General features: G+C 38.9%; 2 protein-coding genes and 1 long non-coding RNA gene across 10 annotated transcripts in view; 1 reads left to right on the top strand and 2 right to left on the bottom strand.

Moving 5' to 3' along the window:
- The first annotated feature begins 3,303 nt into the window (after positions 1-3,303).
- LOC108105016 lies at positions 3,304-18,911 on the top strand. Of its 3 annotated transcripts, none has more exons than XR_001772329.1 (4): positions 3,304-3,525; positions 4,526-4,658; positions 4,715-4,827; positions 18,827-18,911. It is a non-coding gene; the product is annotated as an uncharacterized LOC108105016 (long non-coding RNA). The 3 variants fall into 3 exon arrangements; XR_001772328.1 differs by having other exon boundaries at positions 4,410-4,658; XR_001772330.1 differs by lacking the exon at positions 4,526-4,658.
- On the bottom strand, positions 9,640-11,255 carry LOC108105014 (alpha-tubulin N-acetyltransferase 1). The gene has a single exon (XM_017211413.2). It carries the CDS (start codon positions 11,101-11,103, stop codon positions 9,865-9,867), a length of 1,239 nt encoding a protein of 412 aa, XP_017066902.1. The 5' UTR covers positions 11,104-11,255; the 3' UTR covers positions 9,640-9,864.
- Positions 14,777-20,489, bottom strand: part of LOC108105013 (dopamine D2-like receptor) — a 94,719-nt gene continuing 89,006 nt past the window's right edge. For 2 of the 6 annotated variants that reach the window (XM_017211408.2, XM_017211407.2), the window contains exons 8-11: positions 18,871-19,170; positions 17,391-17,525; positions 17,088-17,188; positions 14,777-16,959 (exon numbers count right to left, since the gene is read on the bottom strand). In XM_017211408.2, coding sequence (XP_017066897.1) covers positions 16,748-16,959; positions 17,088-17,188; positions 17,391-17,525; positions 18,871-19,170 — 748 coding nt within the window. In that variant the 3' untranslated portion in view covers positions 14,777-16,747. The remainder of the gene's footprint in view (positions 16,960-17,087; positions 17,189-17,390; positions 17,526-18,870; positions 19,171-20,489) is intronic. The other 4 variants (XM_017211411.2, XM_017211412.2, XM_017211410.2 and 1 more) reach the window with 4 other exon arrangements.

Genomic DNA, 20,489 nt, shown 5'->3' with positions numbered 1-20,489 from the left:
CAATAGTTGATCGCTTTGCCACTAGGATAATGGATCTTCAAGGACATTCTCAACTTTACGGAAGTCAGACGTGTAATAAAAAAACGGAGTTAGCTTTCGGTGCTGGCTTGATGACGTCAAACGCGGCTCAACGCACAGAGAACGAGTGAAAAATTGTTGAAAAAATGGCAATTTCCCTGATTGACGTTCATCATCGTTGCCGCGGGTTCGGAGTTGGGCGAGGTGAAAAAGGAAGAATAAAGCAAAAAAAAAAGAACTGGGAAAGAGATGGGCAGACCAAGGACTAAGGATTGAGAACTGAGGACTGCGAAGTCCTGGGAGTCGCATTGAACTGCTCCTTCAACTTTGGCTTGGGCAAACATTTTTGGGCGCCATTTCGCTTCCTGCGCTACTTTGTAGCTCCTTTTACCTACACACACAGAGGAACACTTACACACACTAACAAGGAACAGCCAACAGCCACTCACAAACATTTAGATATGTGGACTCTTGTAGAAATACTTTTGTGAGAGGTCCTTCTTGTTCGCTCCTTTGACTCGGGCCCTGGCCCTGCTTTTATTTTACTTCTACATTTTCGTTCTGCCGCTGCTACATTTTTGTCTTAAATGATTGCCATAAAAAATAAGTGCACATTATTGTTACAGCATGGCCGGTGAACCGGCAGTAGGAGCAAGAAAGAGAGAGAGAGAAATGGTAGAAAGACGAACGGACCGAGTTCAGAGAGGCGTTCAGAGAGGCACTTTACAGTCATCCATACGCGTAGTGTAACAAATGATTTTCAAAGCTTTTTTGCATTATCAGCTTTTTAGAGCACTCTTACTCTCTACTACCTACCACCCTCCCTACCTCCCTCTAATCCCCAGCCATCATCTGGCAGGAGGGTAAAAACCTTAAATGATTTACATGACTTACACGGCCAAAGTGCAGTAAGGATAATGCTCGGACTTTACGGTTCTCCTTTCCCAGACTCTTCAGGTTTCCGCGTAAGAAGTTCTTTAAGCTTAAGAATAGACTTTTATTTGAGATTTTGGTTTAAGACTAAGTTTTCTTGTTAGTTTTAATGATTTTCTTAGTTAGTATCCCTTAAAACTTAAAGTCTTTGTTTTGCCAGCTGTAACCATAACTCAGCAACTTCGTGTGTAGTTCTATTTATACCTTTGAAAGTATTACAGTATTACTTACTGCGACATGCACACATTTTGGTTGTAAGTATTTTTAGAATATATATCTATATTTTTCAGCCACCCTTAAGAGTGCCTAGCCTGGCCCTTTTCATTTTCGATATTTATCGCAATTTAATATTCATACAGGCCCCAGCGTTTCCCTTTGGCTATTTTTAAACGTGTTTCTGGTTTATGGTGGTAAGTGAAACAGCGTTTGTCACTCAGTAACTAAGTAGCACGTGCCCTGGCATTTGGCAATGATTGTTTGTGCTTCTGGGAAATTGCATTGGACTCTGCGGTACAGGATGAATGTTTTTGGCAAGGAAATTAAAGGTCCAGCAAAGGCCATAAATAGAAACAAGCCAACCAAATGGTTGGGGTTCCAAGAACAAGAGCTCCACTATATGATATTTTTCAGGTTAAACCAATTGAGACAGGAATCCGTGTGCATCCCACAAAGGGTCATTCGGTTTGGAATTGAATGTCATTTCCCTGAATGTCATTTTCCAACCCAATGGGATGGTTCCTACCTCTTCGTTACTTTCAAAGAAATGACATTCGATTTTCTTTGCCTTGCTATTTCCAAGTATTCACTCATTATTTTCTTCTCAGTAAAATTGCCTTTACGCAACATTGCGCATACGCCATGTGGTTGGCCATTTAAATGCTTTATTTTCACCAGAAATACTGTAAATACGTGGAATGCTAAAGGAAAATCTGAACTTTGCCATCAAATTCTTTAGAATACATGACAGAGAGAAAACACAAGGTATTTTCTGGTCATATTGCTCATACGCAATGTTGTTACCAAGAAGAAACTGGCCGAGGGAAAAGTGCGATAGAGAGAGAGAGATTGAGAGTTGCTGAATAAATATGCTGAAATAAATCAATATAAACAAAACGAATTAAAATCATAAATGAAAATCAAATTCGAATTCACTTTTATTTTTTTCCTCCCTCAATTTCCTTTCACTTGAACACGTGGCAATATATAAAATATATATATATATACGATTATATATCTATATGTTTCGATACATACATATCGTTTTGTGGGTCTCTCTTTGTTTAAGCCATAAATTAATTAAAAACAATAAAGTAAGCAAAGAGAAACAACAGCTTTCGGGTTGGCCATTGCTGTTTTGCAGTTACTTAGTTTGCACAATTGCCTCTGCCAGCGTCGCTGCCGGCTTTGTCTAAGTGCAATCGATATATGCTAATAAAACTGTCCCACACACACACACACACACGCACACACTTGAGCTGACACTTTTGGGGTTATTTTATAAATATTTGAAATGAAACTGGCAAATCGCTTTAAAATAAAATTCTGCATGGGCGTCCAACGAAAGGCACTCGAAAGCGGCGATAAAGAGACGTAACTACGAAACACAACCACTCGAAATTCTGACACACACAAAAGGCATAAAAAAAAAACAGAATATAATCTGAAGTGGAATGAAACGACTATGAGTTACTCATCAGAGAAAAGAGCTCTTTCTATATATTAAATTAGCTTTAAAATCTTTAATATCGTAACTATCGACCTTATCGATATGTTTCATTGAACAGTCAAAGTTAAAGTAATGATCCTTTGATGAAAAGTAGATAAAAATAGTTTAAAAACATAGGGATGTTAAGTTTCGGTAGTTAGCAGCACAAAACAGTCTTTCTTTTGGCTATGCGGCTTGTTCTAACAACATAAAAAACACCTTGCAAAAATTATAACAAAACTTAAACCACCTTTATAACAGCTTAAACTTGTTTACAAGTTATTGTATAACACACAACTTCCGCTATTTGTTATCTTCTTCATCAGCCATAAAGTGTTATATTTGCAATATAACAGTTTCAATGTTACTTCTTGGTTTTCATATTGCTCATCTATTATTCTTTATTATTAACACAAATCTTTAAAAGTGTTTCATATTTTAAAGTTATAAATAAGTATTATTGTTGTTTTTGTAATACAAATCGCCAAACGATATTATTTAATAATTAATTGCCATTTAAAATAATGTAAACAAAGAGAGAGCAAATTGAGTGAAGAGAACCAAAACGAAGATCTATGGCAACGCTCTCAGCCTCTCTCTCTGCCCACTGCGCTTAGAAACTCTCCCACTAATTGGCCAGTCATAATCCGTCGCCTCTCTAAGCCGGTCGCAGCTTTTGTAATTGCATTTAAAAAGTCTTAAGAAGTGTTAAAAGGTGTTAAAAATCGGTCAAATATCAATCAAATAATGCATAAATAGTGATCGCAGGATTGTGTGTTGTGTTTAAAACAATAAATATTGTTTTAATTGTGAATTTGAATAATTGCAATGCCAAATGGGAAGGGGTGCTCCGCTGGATAAGTGAAAGTGTAAGTGTGTATGTGTGTAAATCTGGGTAGTCTTATGTATGTACATATGTACACATAAAACGGTATGCATATGCTTACATTAAAACCCAAAATTACAAGTTAACTTTTGCAAATTAAAGTAAAACCATTCAAATATTCAAGTAATGCCAATGAGAACTTTGAAAAATATGCAAAATCAAAGTCAGTGTACCTAAAACATATGTGCATTTGTATGTATTTCATTGATATTAGCTTCAAAAACATAAATCAAGTCTGTAATTATTAATTAAATGCACGCAAAATATCATTTAATATTAATTTTAAGTGTGTACACCAAAATGAAGTGCCAAAGAAGAGAGCGGAAAAGATCTGCGATGCGAAGCAAAGATAAGAACTTTGGCGAAGTTGCGTTTACCGTAATTTTCTTCTTTGCTTTTGCTTCTGTCTTTGCGTTTGCATTCTGTAAGTCGTCCATTCGTAGATTATTAATGGTTCGAAATGTTGTTGGAAATCACTGCTGCCAAATTTGGCTATTTTCACGTCAAAACTGACTTTTTTGACTTTTTTTTTATTTTTTTTTATTTTTTGGTCATCGCCTACCTTATGTTTTTTGTGGACCTTTAAAATATTTTTTTTTTAGCTTTTTCTTATTCACACTTCCCGCCAAAGCAGCTATTTTGCTGGTCTAAAATTGGCAGCACTGTTGGAAATATGTAGAAATATTACAAGAATAGTAATATCAGTAAATAAACATGTAAACCCATGCAAAATATTAGCTAAATTTTAGGTTTTTTGTTGTAAATGAAGTTAAACTAGTTACTAATCCCAAAGCTTTAAATAATATTATTAATTAAAGTAACAGATTTTATAATATAAATTTAAATCTTAAATATTTACCTTACAAGCTGAAAACAAATGCATCTCCAAGCCTAAGCTTCACCTCTTATACTTTTCATTCATAACAAAATGCTCTCGCAACTTACATTTCTATATCATAAACATACATAAAACATATATTTAGTTTTTGCTTAAAGAAGAAGCCTTATAAAGTGATAAAATAGTACATAAAAAGTGTTGGTAGGGCAGTGTTTACAATTTTGTTGAATATTTATTAATGAAATGGCAAGCTCAGCTGCTCAGCTGCTGCTGAAAATGTAAGTATAATTTATATTTGTAAATATAAATATACTAATTTGTTAAATATTCGCAGGAAAAGTTGAAGGCGACCTGAAAAAACAAGGTTTTGTGTGGAAAACAAGCAACAAATATCTTCTACAATACAAGAAATCCCAATAAGAAGCTTTAAAAACAAGGAAAATTAAGGTAAGTGGAATTTTTATATATTTTTATATTTCTATTTATATACATTTATAAAATATCATCTTATATAAAACATATCTTAGTTGCTTAAGCAGAAAAAAATGTGATTTAACCTAAGCTGATTTCCCATTATTCATGTTTAGCTTGATTTATCTTCAAGATCTCTCCCTTTAAAAGTCTTTATTTTATTATTATTTTTAAATTAAATACATTCGAATTGCATACAAAAAAGAATCTAATTTTTTGTATAGAACCACAAATGTTTTTGACTTAAAAATAATAATAAAAGCAATTTTCTAGTAGTAAATAACTTAAAACAACTTTCCTTCAAAACAATCTATTTATGTATCCTCTAAGCCAAGATAATGCCTAATTCAGAGCTTACTTTTGAGTTAGCTAAGTCAGTGCAAGTCGTCCTAAGTCCCCTCAACAAATGTGTGACAATTTTCAAATGGCCGAGTACGGAATGCAATACCTCGTAGGGCTCGTAATTTGATTGTTATGATTCCCAATTGGTTTTCATTCAAATCTGGGAAACTTAATTTTAAGCCCATTTTTCGAAAATTTTGATGATGGTACCCCTTATCAAAAATGCGAAAATTGGGCCAAAATTGACTTTTCCAAAATCGAAAAACGGGTGATAGGGGAGGTTAGTGTTGGTCGTTAGCAGCACAAAACAGTTGTTCTCTTGGCTGTGCGTCATTTTTTGGCCGAGCTAGAGCTGTCAGAAATAGGTTTATGATTTTTAGCCATTAAACCAGAGCTCGCACAAAAAAAGCAGAGCAAAAATGAGAAAAGCAAGTATAGGGGCTTTAAGTTTCGGTTGTTAGCTGCATAAAACAGTCATTGCTTAAGCGTCTCGTTTTGACAAAGTTATAGCAAAGAAACGGCAACAAGACCAGAATCCCTGCTGCCAAGGGACGTATACTTGATTTTTAGCGCAAAAAAATCAGTTTTTTAGTCATAGCGCAGCCAAAAATGGCCCAAATGAGGAATGCAATACCTCGTACGGCTCGTAATTTGATTGTTATGATTCCCAATTGGTTTTTATTTAAAACTGGGAAACTTCAGTTTTGGCCTATTTTTGAAAATTTTGATGATGGTACCCCTTATCAAAAATGCGAAATTTGGGCCAAAATTCATTTTCCGAAAATCGAAAAACGAGGGATAGGGGTGGTTAGTATTTGTCGTTAGCAGCACGAAACTGTCGCTCTTTTGGCTGTACGTCTTGTTTTGACCGAGCTAGAGCTGAAAAATCAAAAATAATATTGCAAATTTATGTTAAAAATCGGTTTCCTGATTTTTTAGCCCTTAAAACAGAGCTCGCACCAAAATATCAGAACAATAATGATAAAAGCAAGTATAGGGGTGTCAAGTTTTGGTTCTTAGCTGCATAAAACAGTCACTGTTATAGCCGTGCGTATTGTTTTGACAAAGTTACAGCTTATAAACGGCAACAAAACCGGGCTATCTGCTGCCGAAAGACGTATACGTGATTTTAAGCACATAAAAATCAGTTTTTTGGCCATAGCGAAGCCAAAAATGCTCCAAATGAGGAATGTAATACCTTGTAGGGCTCGTAATTTGATTGTTATGATTCCCAATTGGTTTTCATTAAAATTTGGGAAACTTCATTTTTGGCCCATTTTTGAAAATTTTGATGATGGTACCCCTTATCAAAAATGCAAAATTTAGCCGAAAATTAATTTCGCAAAATCGCTAAACGAGTGATAGGGGTGGTTAGTTTCGATCGTAAGCAGCACAAAACAGTCGTTCCTTTGGTTGTACGGCTTGTTTTGGCCAAGCTAGAGCTAAACACCCGAAAATAGTATTGCAAATTTCTGTTAAAAATTGGTTTCTTGATTTTTCAGCCATTAAATCAGAGCTCGCAGCAAAAAACCAGAGAAAAAATGATAAAAGCAAGTATGGGGGTTTAAAGTTTTGGTTGTTAGCTGCATAAAACAGTCACTGTTTAAGCCGCAAGCCTTGTTTTGACAAAGTTACAGCTAAGAAACTGCAACAAAACCGGAATCTCTTCTGTAAAAAATAGGTTTTTTGACTTTTTAGCCATTAAATCAGCACTCGCCCCAAAAAAATCAGTGCAATACTGTTAAAAGGAGGTATAGGGGTTTAAAGTTTTGGTTGTTAGCTGCATAAAACAGCCACTGTTTTAGCCGTGATACTTGATTTGACAAAGTTACAGCTAAGTAACGGCAACAAAGCCGGTTTTCTGTTATCAAAAGACGTATACTTGATTTTTCGCGCAAAAAAATCAGCTTTTTAGCTATTGCGCAGCCAAAAATGGCCCAAATGAGGAATGTAATACCTCGTTGGGCTCGTACCTTGATTGCCATGATTCCCAATTGATTTGCATTTAAATCTGGAAAACTTCATTTTTGGGCATTTTTTGAAAATTTTGATGATGGTACCCCTTATCAAAAATGCGAAATTTGGGCCAAAATTGACTTTCCCAAAATCAAAAATTGAGTGATAAGGGTGGTTAGTGTTGGTCGTTAGGAGCACAAAACAGTCGTTCTTTTGACTGTGCGTCTTGTTTTGCCCGAGCTAGAGCTAAAAACCCGAAAATAATGTTGCAAATTTCTGTCAGACGTAGGTTTTTGACTTTTAGCCATTAAATCAGAGCTCGCACCAAAAAAGCAGAACAATAATGAAAAAAGCAAGTATAGGGGCTTTAAGTTTCGGTTGTTAGCTGCATAAAGCAGTCATTGTATTAGCCATGCGGCTTGTTTTGACAGAGTTAGAGCTAAGAAACGGCAACAAGACCGAGATCTCTGCTGCCAAAAGACGTAGCATAACTTTGGGCATAAAAAAAATGCGAAATTTCCAAAATTCGAGTCCCAATTGGGTTTCATTCAAAACCTCGGAAGCTTTATTATTGGCACAAATTTCGCATTTTTGATAAATCATAAAAATTTCCGACCATTTTTGGCTTTGCTATTTATGATTTTTAATACAAAAAATGGATATCGGGTAAATGAAAAAATTAGAACTCTTCTTTCCGTACTGAGGTTTGAGACGCTGTAGTTGGAGTTTTAATGCTCTACCTCCTTGGCTATTCAAGCTGTAAAATATTTTTAAAAATATGCTTAAATGAACCGGATTAGGTGTAGCTTATATTAAAGATTTTAAAAGCCGACGATGGCGCTAGGCGCTATGTTGTCTTACAAAATGTTAAAACGCCGTCGGTTCGGGTTCTTCGAGTCCCGGTGAGAACCTTAAGAGCATGGATTGAGGATACTGCGGCATTCTTATATGGATACGTCAGCAAGTCAAAGCGCAACCCAAGCTCTAGTTTTTCCTGAGGAGAATGTCAGCGACATGCCCGGCAAAACAAAAGTCAGGAGTTTGGTTTTTTGAAAGGGCAAAGAGATGACAATCGCACGAGATCCGGTGAAATGAATGTGAAGGGAGGAGCCTCTTTGCAGTAACCTTTTCAACTGCAGTGCCAACCGGAACTACAACGTATGACATGTGAAACACCTTTGATCACACGCAGATAGTTGGCCATGGATTTAGTTTTGGTTTTAAGTTTAAGTTGCCTTTTAACTAAAAACCTTTTTAAACCTTTTTAAACCTTTCCCTAAATTGAGAGAAAACACCTATTGAAAGACAATAACTTTCTTACTTGACACTCAGAGATGTAAACGTCACTAGACTTTTTTCCTGGCTGTTGCTTAACCCACTGACACCCCTTTATTTTTTGTGCCTGTACATCTGGCTGGCTGGCTGGCTGGCTGGCTGTGGGCTCTCAACTCTGAGCCGCGTGCGATCACGAAGCGCATAAATGGCATTTGACACGTGACAAAAATGTTCAATTTTAATATTTGCCACTGCCACCACTGTGTTTTGGGGGCCCCTATACTTTCGTTGTGGTTGTGCGGGTGAGCATTAGTATGTGTGTGTGTGTATGTGTGTGTGTGTATGTGTGTGTGTGTGTGTTTCTGTATATCCCCCGTGTGATGTGTAACTGTGTATGTGCCTTGGTTAAACTGAATTTCATTTGGTTTTTCCCGTCTGCTATTGTTTCTTGGCCATCATTTCCTTCTCGAAAGCAGCCTCTTCTATGACTCTATAGCATGGCCATGGAGATGATGGCTTGAGGGTTCCAAAAACAAAACCAAAAACAAAACCAAAACCAAATCCAAATCCATTGGATTGGCGCTCTTTAAATTTGTTTGCCTTGCCATGTGCGGACACTTTGTTCAAATGATGCGACATAATAACTGCTGTTGCTGTTGCTGCTGCTGTTGCTGGCGGGAAAACCAGTTTCAATGGAAAGCCTATCTCCTGGCCGGGGACCACCATCAACTTTTGACTGCCCATTAAATATTATGGCAATGCAAACGAATCAGCAAAGCCAAATAACCCAAACAGCCAGCCATCCAGCCATCGGAACGGAACTCAAACCCAAAAACCGAAAATCAACAGCGGCAATCATTGGCTGGGCATTTTGAATTTCTGACAATTTTTGGCTATTTTTGGCGACGTGACGGCAAATAAAAGTTAAATGAAAATTAAACTATGCAAATATGCAGGCAAATTTCTGTGGATGAGCGGTTGGGTTGGTTTTCGAGTGGGTGGTTATTCTGCTGTCGTTTTGTATTTTCCTGGCCAACGTCTGATTGGAGTCCAAAATGCTTTGGTCATTTGCCAATCAGTCGGAATTTCGAAACTGAAATGGGACCTAGGGATGTCCCACTTCTTCTTTTTCTTTTTTTTTTTTCCACCTGAGTTATAGCCAAATTTCTCTTGGCCACAAATGAATGAATGAATGGTTTGAAAATTTATATTCCGAATGTGGATATACAGAATGGAATTTATTTAGTTAAGCCGTGAAAAGCGCAGTATTAAGTCAATATTTTTCATGTTTGCATTAAAAAGGAAAGGAAGTTAGGAAAAACTTTAAAAAGTTTCTAACGATAAAAACTCAGGAATTTTCGTGTGTTGAGTCATCTCCTTCGAAATGGGAAACGAGTTAATGTCATTTGGAATGCAGTTTTTTTTTTTTCTGATCTCTACTTATAGCCCGTTAGTATTGCCGACTTCACGTGGTCCATTCCAGCTGGGTGAGGGCATTGATGATCGTCGGCTCGTTCCCTGGCTGAGAATGTCTTTTTGTTGTTTGGGACTCAGTTTGGTGAATGTCCTGTTGGCTGATTGTTGCTCTAGTGACCCATATCCTTGCCCTGGTTCATGTTCTTGCCCTGATCCATGACCTTGCCTTGGTCCATGACCTTGCCCTGATCCATGTCCTTGCCCTGATCCATATACTAGCCCTTGTCCATGTCCATGTCTTTGCCCTGATCCATGTCCTAGCCCTGATCCATGTCCTTGCCCTGATACATGACCTTGCCTTGGTTCATGTCCTTGCCTTGGTTCATGTCCTAGCCCTGATCCATATGCTAGCCCTGGTCCATGTCTTAGCCCTGATCCATGACCTTGCCTTGGTCCATGTCCTTGCCCTGATACATGTCCTTGCCCTGATCCAAGTCCTTGCCCTGATCCATGTCCTTGCCCTGATCCATATGCTAGCCCTGATCCATATACTAGCCCTGGCCTTTGGCTGTCCATCACCGGCTTTCGTAGAGCGTCACTTCTGCTTTTGCTGCGCTCTTTGTCTATGGCCTTGGGAGAGGCCTTCGCATTCGGATCCTCAAAGAAGCCATCGTAGATCACAAAGTTATTGCCCTGCGGAATGGGACGCAGCAGGCCATAGTGTTTGCCCAAGAAGGCTAGCAGCTTCTCAGATGGCCGGTCCACGGAGCACTTGCGAGCTTTCCAACCCTGATCCTCAAGCATGCGCTGAAAGAGTTGCTTGCCAAAACCCCGACGCTGGCGGGACTCATGGATGTAGAAATCGAGAATGGCCGGTGTATTATTGGCACGACGACAGGCACCGTCCCTGTCGAATACGAACAGGTTCTTGGTGCCCACCTTAAGCAGACCGGAGACTGCCCATCTTCCTGAAATATTATCAGCCATTAGATAGACCACCTGATCGGATGTTAACTTCTCGGCAATGGTCACCGGTTGGCGCAAATCCTGGGCAATCGCTGACAGTCGTCCCATCACGTCCAGTATCTGACTCAACTGGGAGCTAGGCGACATCAGTTGACCATTACTGCTGCGTTGCTGGACGATAAATGGATGGGTATATGGACGACCTGCTTGAGTGACCTTTGGTCGTAGGTTATGCTCCTGCACCCGGATAATTGGTTGCGGAAAGAGGTGCTTAATATCAAAAGCGAACTCCACCATCTTGATCTAGTACCGGGGATGGACTCAAGTTTCCTTTCTTTTTCTTTTTTTGATATTTCTTCAAGGTTCTCTACCGTCTTTACACAGCCACAATTTCCGAAATTTAAATCATACTTTTTTCTACTCTACCGAAATGTCACTGCAAGATTTCTAATACCTAAAGTCTGGTTAGTGAAGTTAACTAACAGCCTACTTGGCTAACAAGTTTTTGGTTATATCAAATGTTGTTGTGGGAAGTCTTTAAGCTGCAACTCTGCAACTCTCTAAGTCCCTTTCATGGATCATCGATCGTTTGGGTATGTAAAAAATATAATTTTAGTCATCATATTCCTTGGTCAAGGATGTAAGTCATTGTCCTTGTAACTGACAAACTCAATGGAGCCTATCATAGACAGAAGGACAGAAGCCAAGAGAGTTAATTGAGAATGCTGGACCATCTCAAGGACAGGCCATTGAATCGATCTTGACTTCAGCCAACCAGGACGATAATCGGATGATAGTAAAATTATATTGGCCCTGCCATTTGTAGAGGAAACCAAGCCCCCCCCCCATAAGCATGCAAATTTAAGAGCTTCCAGTCACTTGAGCAAACTCTCAATGGAGATGGGATTACAGTTGGAGATATTTTATGAGAGTTTTTCATAATATTTAAAATATAAAGTTTAGTTAGTTTGGTTAGTTTAAAGATTTAAAGAAAATAAGACAAAGATTTTAAACCAAATCTTCATTTTTTGAAGATGGAACCTTTATGAGAGAGTGAATTTATTTCGAGTTCACAGCTGGCCAGCCCTTTTTGGAGCTGCCTTTCATCTTTCTTTTGGCCAGAAGGCTGAAAAGTCATTGACCATGAAGTTGGAACGGCGGCAGGTCAGGCAGTCAGGCAGTCAGGACAGTCAGGACAGTAATCCACTGAGAAGGCATGCTTGATTGCACTAACCCCATCGCCTGAGGTCCTGCGTCCTGCCTCCTGCGTCCTGGGTCCTGGATCCTTACACATTTTAATATTCGGCCTTGTATTTAAACTATTTCTGGTCATGTGCATATTTTTCGATTTTGACTCTGGCCCGTAGAGTTTCCGGTTGCCAGAATTCCATTCCGGGTCAGATGTTAAGCCGTAGTAAGGAAAGGGGCTGCCTGCCGGGGGTGGAAAAAATGGGGAAAATTCCCCAAAGTTAACTGATTGGCTGGGTTGGGTCTGCTTGGGCCTTGGCAACGTAGCAGCCTCTTTAAATTTTGTTTTCTACTTTTTTACTTTTTTTAAAAAAAAGCAATCTCAGTGCTAAATTTTTCGATCATTTCAAGGATTGATAGTCAGGTCAGCGTATGTAAGTCTTTCTCTCATTTGCAAATCACACAGTTCTTTGGTCAAGAACATCATTGGACATATGCCTTTAACGACAAGGCCAACACACATCTCCCTATCCCTGTTAGTCTGTAGGTTTTCCCCTTATTCATGTAGTTCTACTTTGGCTTTTGCAATCCAAACGTTAATGGTCTGTCAATTATCGCCACCCAGTGTGTGTGTGTGTGTGTGTAACGATAAGATATCGCCCCCAGACGCCAAACATTTCATGCCACGACACCCATCTGCCCTGCCCTGCTGTTCTGGTATCCATTCCTGGTGTCCCATTCCTCTGGGCATGAGTATCCGTGTTCCCTCAACACTTTAGTACATCATTTAGTTCGAATTAGTTATGGACATAGAGCACACAACTCTCGCCCCAGCAGACGACGAGTCGAAGACACAAACACACACACATAGATAGACAATCGAATGAAACAACTTTGTGCATGCCACACACACATACACACACACACCCCCGCCATCAGGTCAGGGTTCGGCTCTGGGTTGCCCTTTTTACATTTGTATTTATGGTCAGGCCAAGACACAGGCTCAAAGACAATGACGTTGTTGCTCTGCAAAGGAGCTGTAGTCTTGCGAAAGCAGAAATTGGCATTCATTCTGAGGAAAAGCCATTGAAAGAAAAATTGCAAGTTTTCAGGGGAAGTTAGTAAGCAAAAACCTTTTACTTAGTTTAGTTTAAGGGACTTAAAAAGGGTTATAAATACTTACCTCTTAATAATCCTTGATCTAAGGTTACTTTTCTATTAGAAAATAAAAGCCTTGCCTAAGTTCTTCCTTGCAACTTACTAGTTTTCCTCAGTGTTCTGAGCCCGTTTCGTTACCGGAAATGGACAACAACAGACAGGCGGAACTCAGTTCGTTCTCATTCTCATTTATTTCGCAGTCTCAGGCCATGTCTCCGATACCAAAAACCCGCCTCCAACTCCAGGACTGTCTGACTGGAGTACCCATTAGAGGATGACGAGTGTTGGGCTATGGGCGATGGGCAATGGGCGATGTACCATACCCCATACTTCATAGCCTATCTATTTAGATGCTCTTAGCCTAGGGTTTTTGGTTTCCTCAAAGAGGTGGCGGCCGTGAGCTTCTTTCCGAATTGATTTTACTATATAGCAGACATCGACCCACTCCAAGTTTCCAAGCCAAGAACTGACTCCTTCTTGTTTGTCTTGTGTAAGTATTTTTATTTCCTTCCCTTGCTTATTGGAATTTTATTATCAGCTCATATAAGTGCGATAAAATGTTGATATACGCAGGACAAACAGGGAGGGCAAAATGTAGGGCAAACATATGAACTTACCCACCAACCCGCCAAAAACTTTCCATCCCTCCAGTGAAATGAAAAGTTTTTCTCCTTTTTCTTTGCCTTGAAATATTTTCAGTTTTGGTTTATTTATTTGATGTATCCTAGTCGGTATCATTAGTTTATTGTTTGTTATTCGCTATTATTATTATTATTATTATTATTATTATTATTATTATTTCCGTAAGCTATGATAATTATTTTTGAAATAGTTTGCTTTTCTTAGAGCTTAGCCTACGTTTCATTTAGTTAGTAATTCTCATAATTTGCTAGAAAAAAAAAAAAAAAACAACAAATTTTCCCATTAAAATAGTTTGCATTTTTCAGTTTCTGTTTTTTTTCTTGTTCTTCAGTTTTTCCAGCATTTTTTCTTCTCTCATTCATTTACAAACTCGTATATATGTTATATATACTATATATGGCTTATATATGGTTTATTGGTAGAGAGATCTCGCTACGGAGGGACCTTAACTATACATACGAGTATCTATATGCATTCTATATCTCATATCTTCATATCTCATAGCTCATATCTTCATATCTCATAGCTCATATCTTCATATCTCATATCTCATAGCTCATATCTCATATCTCATAGCTCATATTTCATATTTCATTCACAAATTAACTTTAACAGACAACAATTCAACGATTTTGGAAAACTCAGGCTACAATTTTGTTAAATCAACAATAAATATAGTGTGTGTTTGCTTGTGTGTTTGTGTGTGTGTTTCTTATACACCGACACATATACATACGTATAAATAGTTTGTTCAAATTGCAAATTTACCAATTAGCTATAATTAATAAGCGTTTTCTTTGGAAGAACTTAACTTAAGAGCCGCCTCTCTCGCACTGATCTGAAACTTCAACTTCATCTCTTTCTTTCCATTATACTATACTATATATAGCCTTGATTTTACCTTTATATATCCTAAACTTTTTGTAATCTTATGAAAAAAAAAAAAAACACTCACACTAGCTCACTCATGCACACACTCAAATATATAGTATATTTTATGTATTTTAGTTTTTAGGAAAGTATAAAAACTTTTGAGCTTGCCTAATGGAAAATAGTTTCCATGGTAATGTGAGCTTTGAGGGGGGTCACACAGGGGAGGCGGTGCTTACAGCTAAAGTACACAAATTCCGAGCTTAGGGCTATTATCATTATCATAATCATAATTTTGGAATTGTTTTATAAACTACTACACATGTAGAAGTGATTATACCTATCAATTATTTGTCACATAGAAACAGTTAAGAGGACGGCTATTGAAATCAGGGACCAAAGGCCTTCATCCCTGCCGAGATATCGATAACCTGACTGACTGAGATCACAAGGGGCCAAGCCACACTGTTGGGGGATCCAAAGTCCTAGGTAAAGTCGGCAGGCCAAAGATTTTGGTCCGTGTTTCAAAACTCAGTTTTGATATTTCACTATACAAGTAGTAGTACGAGTATGTAGGCTTACACCGATGAGTATTATCTGCTATGTTAGCCCCCCATTAATCGGAGCCCCTTTGACCCCGTCATATTGCTTCTAGCAATGCGATAGCCTTTGCTCTAGATACCCTGATACCCTCTTCCCTCCCCCATTCATTGCTATGCATCCTGGCTCCCTCTACCTCGCAATCTTATGTTAATAGATATATATATATTGCTAAGTTATCCCCCCCCCCCATTGGTACTATCTGATATACCTAAAGGTAATGAATATATTCGCCTGTTCTAGATCTAGATTAAGTGACTAGCCTAGTTACGACCTCTGGTTCTTAAATGCTCTTATATATCTCCCATCTCTTTATATATATATATATATGTCTTTATATATCTTTATATATATCTCTTTATATCTCTCTATATATCTCTCTATGTGTATATATCTTATTGAACTGAAACTTTGAACGGAATGTGACCTTTAAGCGGGATTAGCATCGGGGTCAGCGCCCCTCGATATTGTATTAATTTGTGGGGCTCATTTGATTTATGGTGTCTGCTCGTGTGTGTGTGTGTGTGTGCGTCACTCTGTCAAGTTGTACAAATACATCTCCAATGGTTTGGGCCATGGTTAACTACTACCCCCTCTAGACCATTTATCGGTAATCCATCGCTCTGTCTGCCAACTAACTTGGAACATTCGTATGTAATGTGTGTCTGTGATGAAAGAGGCGCTGACCCTGAGGCCCGCTAGCTAACCTAACATTTGCTGATTTGACTAACTAACTCTAGTTATCGATAAATATATCGATATAAAACAATTGCCAGCACTAGAAAGTTTAGCTGCCAGTCGCCTGTCTGCCTTTAAGGATATGAATTTCATTTATATATAAATATATTCGCTTATCTAATCATAATCAGTGTGGGGGGCGGGAGGTAAATCAGAAACAGGGGGCGGGTGGTGGGTAACGGTGTGCTGTTTTTTTTTGTGGGTGGGAAATAGCTTGCTGCATATGCTGATATGTGATAGGTTTTTGTTTTTATTTATTTTTTCGGTTTAGCAGCCTCTACAAAGAGAACACTACATTCATTTTTCTGTTAAAGCGAGTCGCGAGAGTATCCCTAACTTATGGCTAGTTTGGAATTTGAATCGCGTGTCTTGATTATATCGCTAGTTACGGTTTTTAGCTTAAAATAATTGTTAAAAATTGTACCTAGCCTACAGCTACAGCTCGTAATGTGCCACCCACCACGTCATAGAGTAGAAGTATATATATACTATATATACAGATCTATTTACATAAGTAGCTCCAACTTAAAGCTATTGCAAAACCCATTACTCCAAACCCATGCACTCTTCTGCTTGTTGAGATCTCTCCTCGTGCATTGATGACTTCCCTTTGGCACACTTGTTGCCCCTTGATCTTTAATATCATAATATCATAAACCTGCCACAAAGTACACAACATTGACTCCTTTTTGCCCCACATTTGGTTTAGTATTGCTGTTAGTCTGCTGTTAGTCAGCGTTTTTAATCACCCCATGTGCATGATCTTCTTGAAGGCCTTACGAAACTCTGGATTGAATATCGTATAGATAACCGGATTCACGAAGCTATTAATATAGCCCAGCCAGGTGGTCATCATGTAGGCCGTCAGACCCGGTCGGCAGTCTTTCTTGAACTTGGCGCACATGGCGTCCATGATGTTGCAGCTGAAGAACGGCAGCCAGCAGAACAGGAAGACACCTGTTATTGTGTTTGATATAAAGGAAAAGAAAGAAAAGTAGAGTAGAGTTTGTGGTTGTTCTCGTTAAGGTCAGGTCAGTTTGGGAAATGTACATATATTCAAATTCATGGCCTGCTGTTGAACTTACCCAAAACAATGGCCAATGTCTTGGTGGCCTTGCGTTCCTTTTTGGCCGACGATTTTTCGCGTTTCTTTTTCGAGGCCTTGTGCACCTTGTATATCGTGAATCTGAACGACACGCAAAGGATAATAGGCCATGGTTGGTTATATATATATATATATATTGCATTTTCCAAAAAAAAAAAGAAAGAAAAGCAGAAAATGAGAAAGAAAGCGAGTGAAAGTGGGGGGTCATCAACTGGCCAAGAGCAGAAAAAAAAAAATGCCAAACTAATAACTGTAATTAGGGGCGACGGGCGCCGTTACTCACCTTGACGCCTGCGAGTTCTTCTTATCCTTGCGCGAGGACGTTTTCGATGTAGTCGATAGCGTTGAGTCGTTGCGTGCCAAAGTCATGGCCTCCTGCACCCCGTAACGGACAAAGGACAATGGCTTCATGGCGACGCTGCAAACGGAAGTCGGTGTCGGTATGAAAACGCAATCTTGCCACCTTTAACTACCATATTATAGAACTATTTTCAGATTGCCAGATTGCCGCCTATTTGCGGTTGCTGTTAGCTGTTTTTTTGTTGGCTTAGAAAGTGCGATGGGAAAGGTGCTAGGAAGCAAGGTGCGATATGGGAGGCTAACTACGTAATGTGGTGCTGTGTACGTAATGGTAAGGCATTACGTATTTTTGGCTACGTTTATTTGGAACTCAATCAAGCGATTATTATAGTGGTTAGATGGGTTATATATTGGCAATTGAATAATCAGTTAATAATTGCAAATCATAATCATAACTCTTTAAGGGTAAAGCGTTTCATGTTTTGCATTTAAATATTTTCTTAATTGCTTTTTGCTTTGAAAATTATAACAAAATGTTGAATTTTTTAACAACTTTAGCTAACCCATTCATTGACTGTCTTTTTCTTCATATTACTTAACTTTTTAAACTTTATTTAATATTGCTAATTCTCTTTTTAATTTAGGTTTATATTTCTCTTGAAGTGCCAAATCAAAAGTTGTCAACATTTGCTGGCCAACTCCTAAAAGCTTAAATTGCCATTTTTTTATGCTTTTTTAGATTTTATCCAAAAATGTTGACAATTTTCACGTGGCGTGAACTTTTTTGTCTGTATTTGTGGTAAACAGTAAATAAAAATAATGAAAATGCTTTTTTTCAAGTTTTTTTTGCTAGCTAATAATATTTTCCATTTAAATTGTGACAAAGAAAGGAAGCTACGCGTAAATTTCTAACATTTTTGGCATTTCACGCAGTCTTTTGTTTGGACTACAAAAGTTTTAAAATACACTTTAAAAAAAAAGCCATTTACTATTAGATTTCTTAAATAAAAGTTAAGCCTTTTATAAGCTTAAGTTTAATTATAATATATTTTTGATATTTTTAATATTAAGTTTAAGTGCTTTGATCGAAGCTTTTGAGTTTAATATATTGAAAATCATAAACATATATAAATATTGTAAAATATTTGTAAAAAGCATTTTATTTTAAACTTCCTCATTAAAAAAGCTTAAAAGTTAAATAATATAAAAAAAAGTTTATGAAAGAAATGATAAAAATCTTGATTTTTAACATTAACTAGATTAAATTTAAGGTTTTTCCATTAAAAAGAACAAAATAATCCTTTAAAAAATATTTAAAAACCAATTTAAGTTATTAAAAATCATAATTATTTATTAATACATATTTTTTTCGAGTGTAACCAACTACCAAACTACCATATTTTAACTTTCTCTCTACAGGGGCTAAAAGGTTCAGCAGGCTAACATATCTGAATGCCAAATACCTGGAGTTATCGACACCGACTGACCTGAGAGTCGGCTCACCGCGCTTCGGCGAGTCATCAGCGGTATTGCGCCGCTGGCTGCTAACGCTGGACCGCTGTAGGGTGGCGCCACTGGGCAGCGGACTGTCCGGTGGCGAGCCGCTGCTTCGCGGTGCTCCGGATGTGGCAGCAGAGGCGGAGGCGGGCGCCACGCCTGCAAGGACATCGTCAACGTTTGAGGCTGCATAACCAGAATCATGATTACCATTCGGATCGGCAACGACCAGCTGCGGCTGTGTGCTGATTTGTGCCACAACGCTGCTGCGAGTGCGTTGATGCGTTGGTGGAGCGTTGTTGGCGTTGTTGGCGTTGTCGTCGGGGATTTTCCAATTAAAGGAGTCGCCGACCATCAATCAATCAATCGGCGGATGGAAGGATGTCCGGGTGGCAGGAAAAGCAAAGGCGACGGCAGCAACAGCGACAGCGGCAGCGGCAGCATTGATGAAGAACGAAAAGAGACGGAAAAATCGGGGCGCAACGTCAATTAAAAAGGCAAGGCAAGATTGAGTTTTAATAAAGTGACGCATTAATTGAATTATTGAGAATTATTTTTCCCTGGCATTGGCTCTGATTCTGCTTCCTTTGGAATGGAAAAAGTTTCGCGGTCTTGTTTGCCATCCATTCCGTGTTCGAGAACCCCAAAAACCCCCAACCCCAAGGACCAACCCCAAAACCCATCCCTTTGTGCATCCAGCCTGTCATTAATGGTTTCATTTCATGTCCTTATTGGATTAAGCAGGCCATCAGGATGCTAATTGGCTGCGCTTAACGTTGGCACTTAATAGCGGTTTTTCGGGGCAGGACAGGACAGGGTAGGTTCTCGTGAAAAAGATAGGCCATCGCGATGGGAAGAGGAACTCAACTCAGTTTGAGGAGAGCAGCTGATGAGGATATGGGGAGTCTTTTCGGCAGGCTGGCTGATTGAAAGTGCAGCACACGCGTTGAAAGAGTGCCGCTGTGGCGCTGCTTGCTGTCGTTTATGTCGGCAATTGAGTGGCACCGTGGCCGAACGAAGCCTGCCATTAGAGATTGACAGTTTTCCATGGACATGGATGGGTGGTCGTGAGGTTGCCTCGTTGTCTGGAAGGAAGTGCAGTCGAGACCACTCAGCAGAAACTCAGGCACTGGGTGGCTTATCTATTACGTGTTGGTGGCACGTGCCAGGATTGCCAGGGCTGATAGAGCCAGGCCAGGTTGCAAGTTGCAAGTTGCCAGCTGCCGCAACACGGAAAGCGGACAAGGATATAGATATACAGATATACGGATATATGGAAACGAAACTGCTGAGCTCCGAACTTTTGCCAGGGCCATCACAGATAGCCCCGAGCCTTAACTTTCATTCTCATGGCAAGGAGTTTTGCACTGAAATTGGCTGAAAGTTGGCGCTTTTCATACCCCTTTCACGTAGGATATAAGTGGTTTCGCCCGAGTATATGTCCAATGCGACTGCGAAACGTGTTTATAATCCAAAGCAAGGTAGCACGAGGTCTACACTAATGAAAACCAGCTCGATGTAGGTCAAAAACAAGGATGTCCTTGATAGGTGAGTACCTACTTAAGGTTCCCTATTAATCAGATCA

The sequence above is a fragment of the Drosophila eugracilis genome, unplaced genomic scaffold, assembly GCF_018153835.1.
Source record: "Drosophila eugracilis isolate 14026-0451.02 unplaced genomic scaffold, ASM1815383v1 contig_2155, whole genome shotgun sequence".
Classification (NCBI taxonomy): Eukaryota; Metazoa; Arthropoda; class Insecta; order Diptera; family Drosophilidae; genus Drosophila; species Drosophila eugracilis.
Note: the sequence above shows the minus strand (reverse complement) of the source record. Positions and strands in the feature narration are given on the sequence as shown.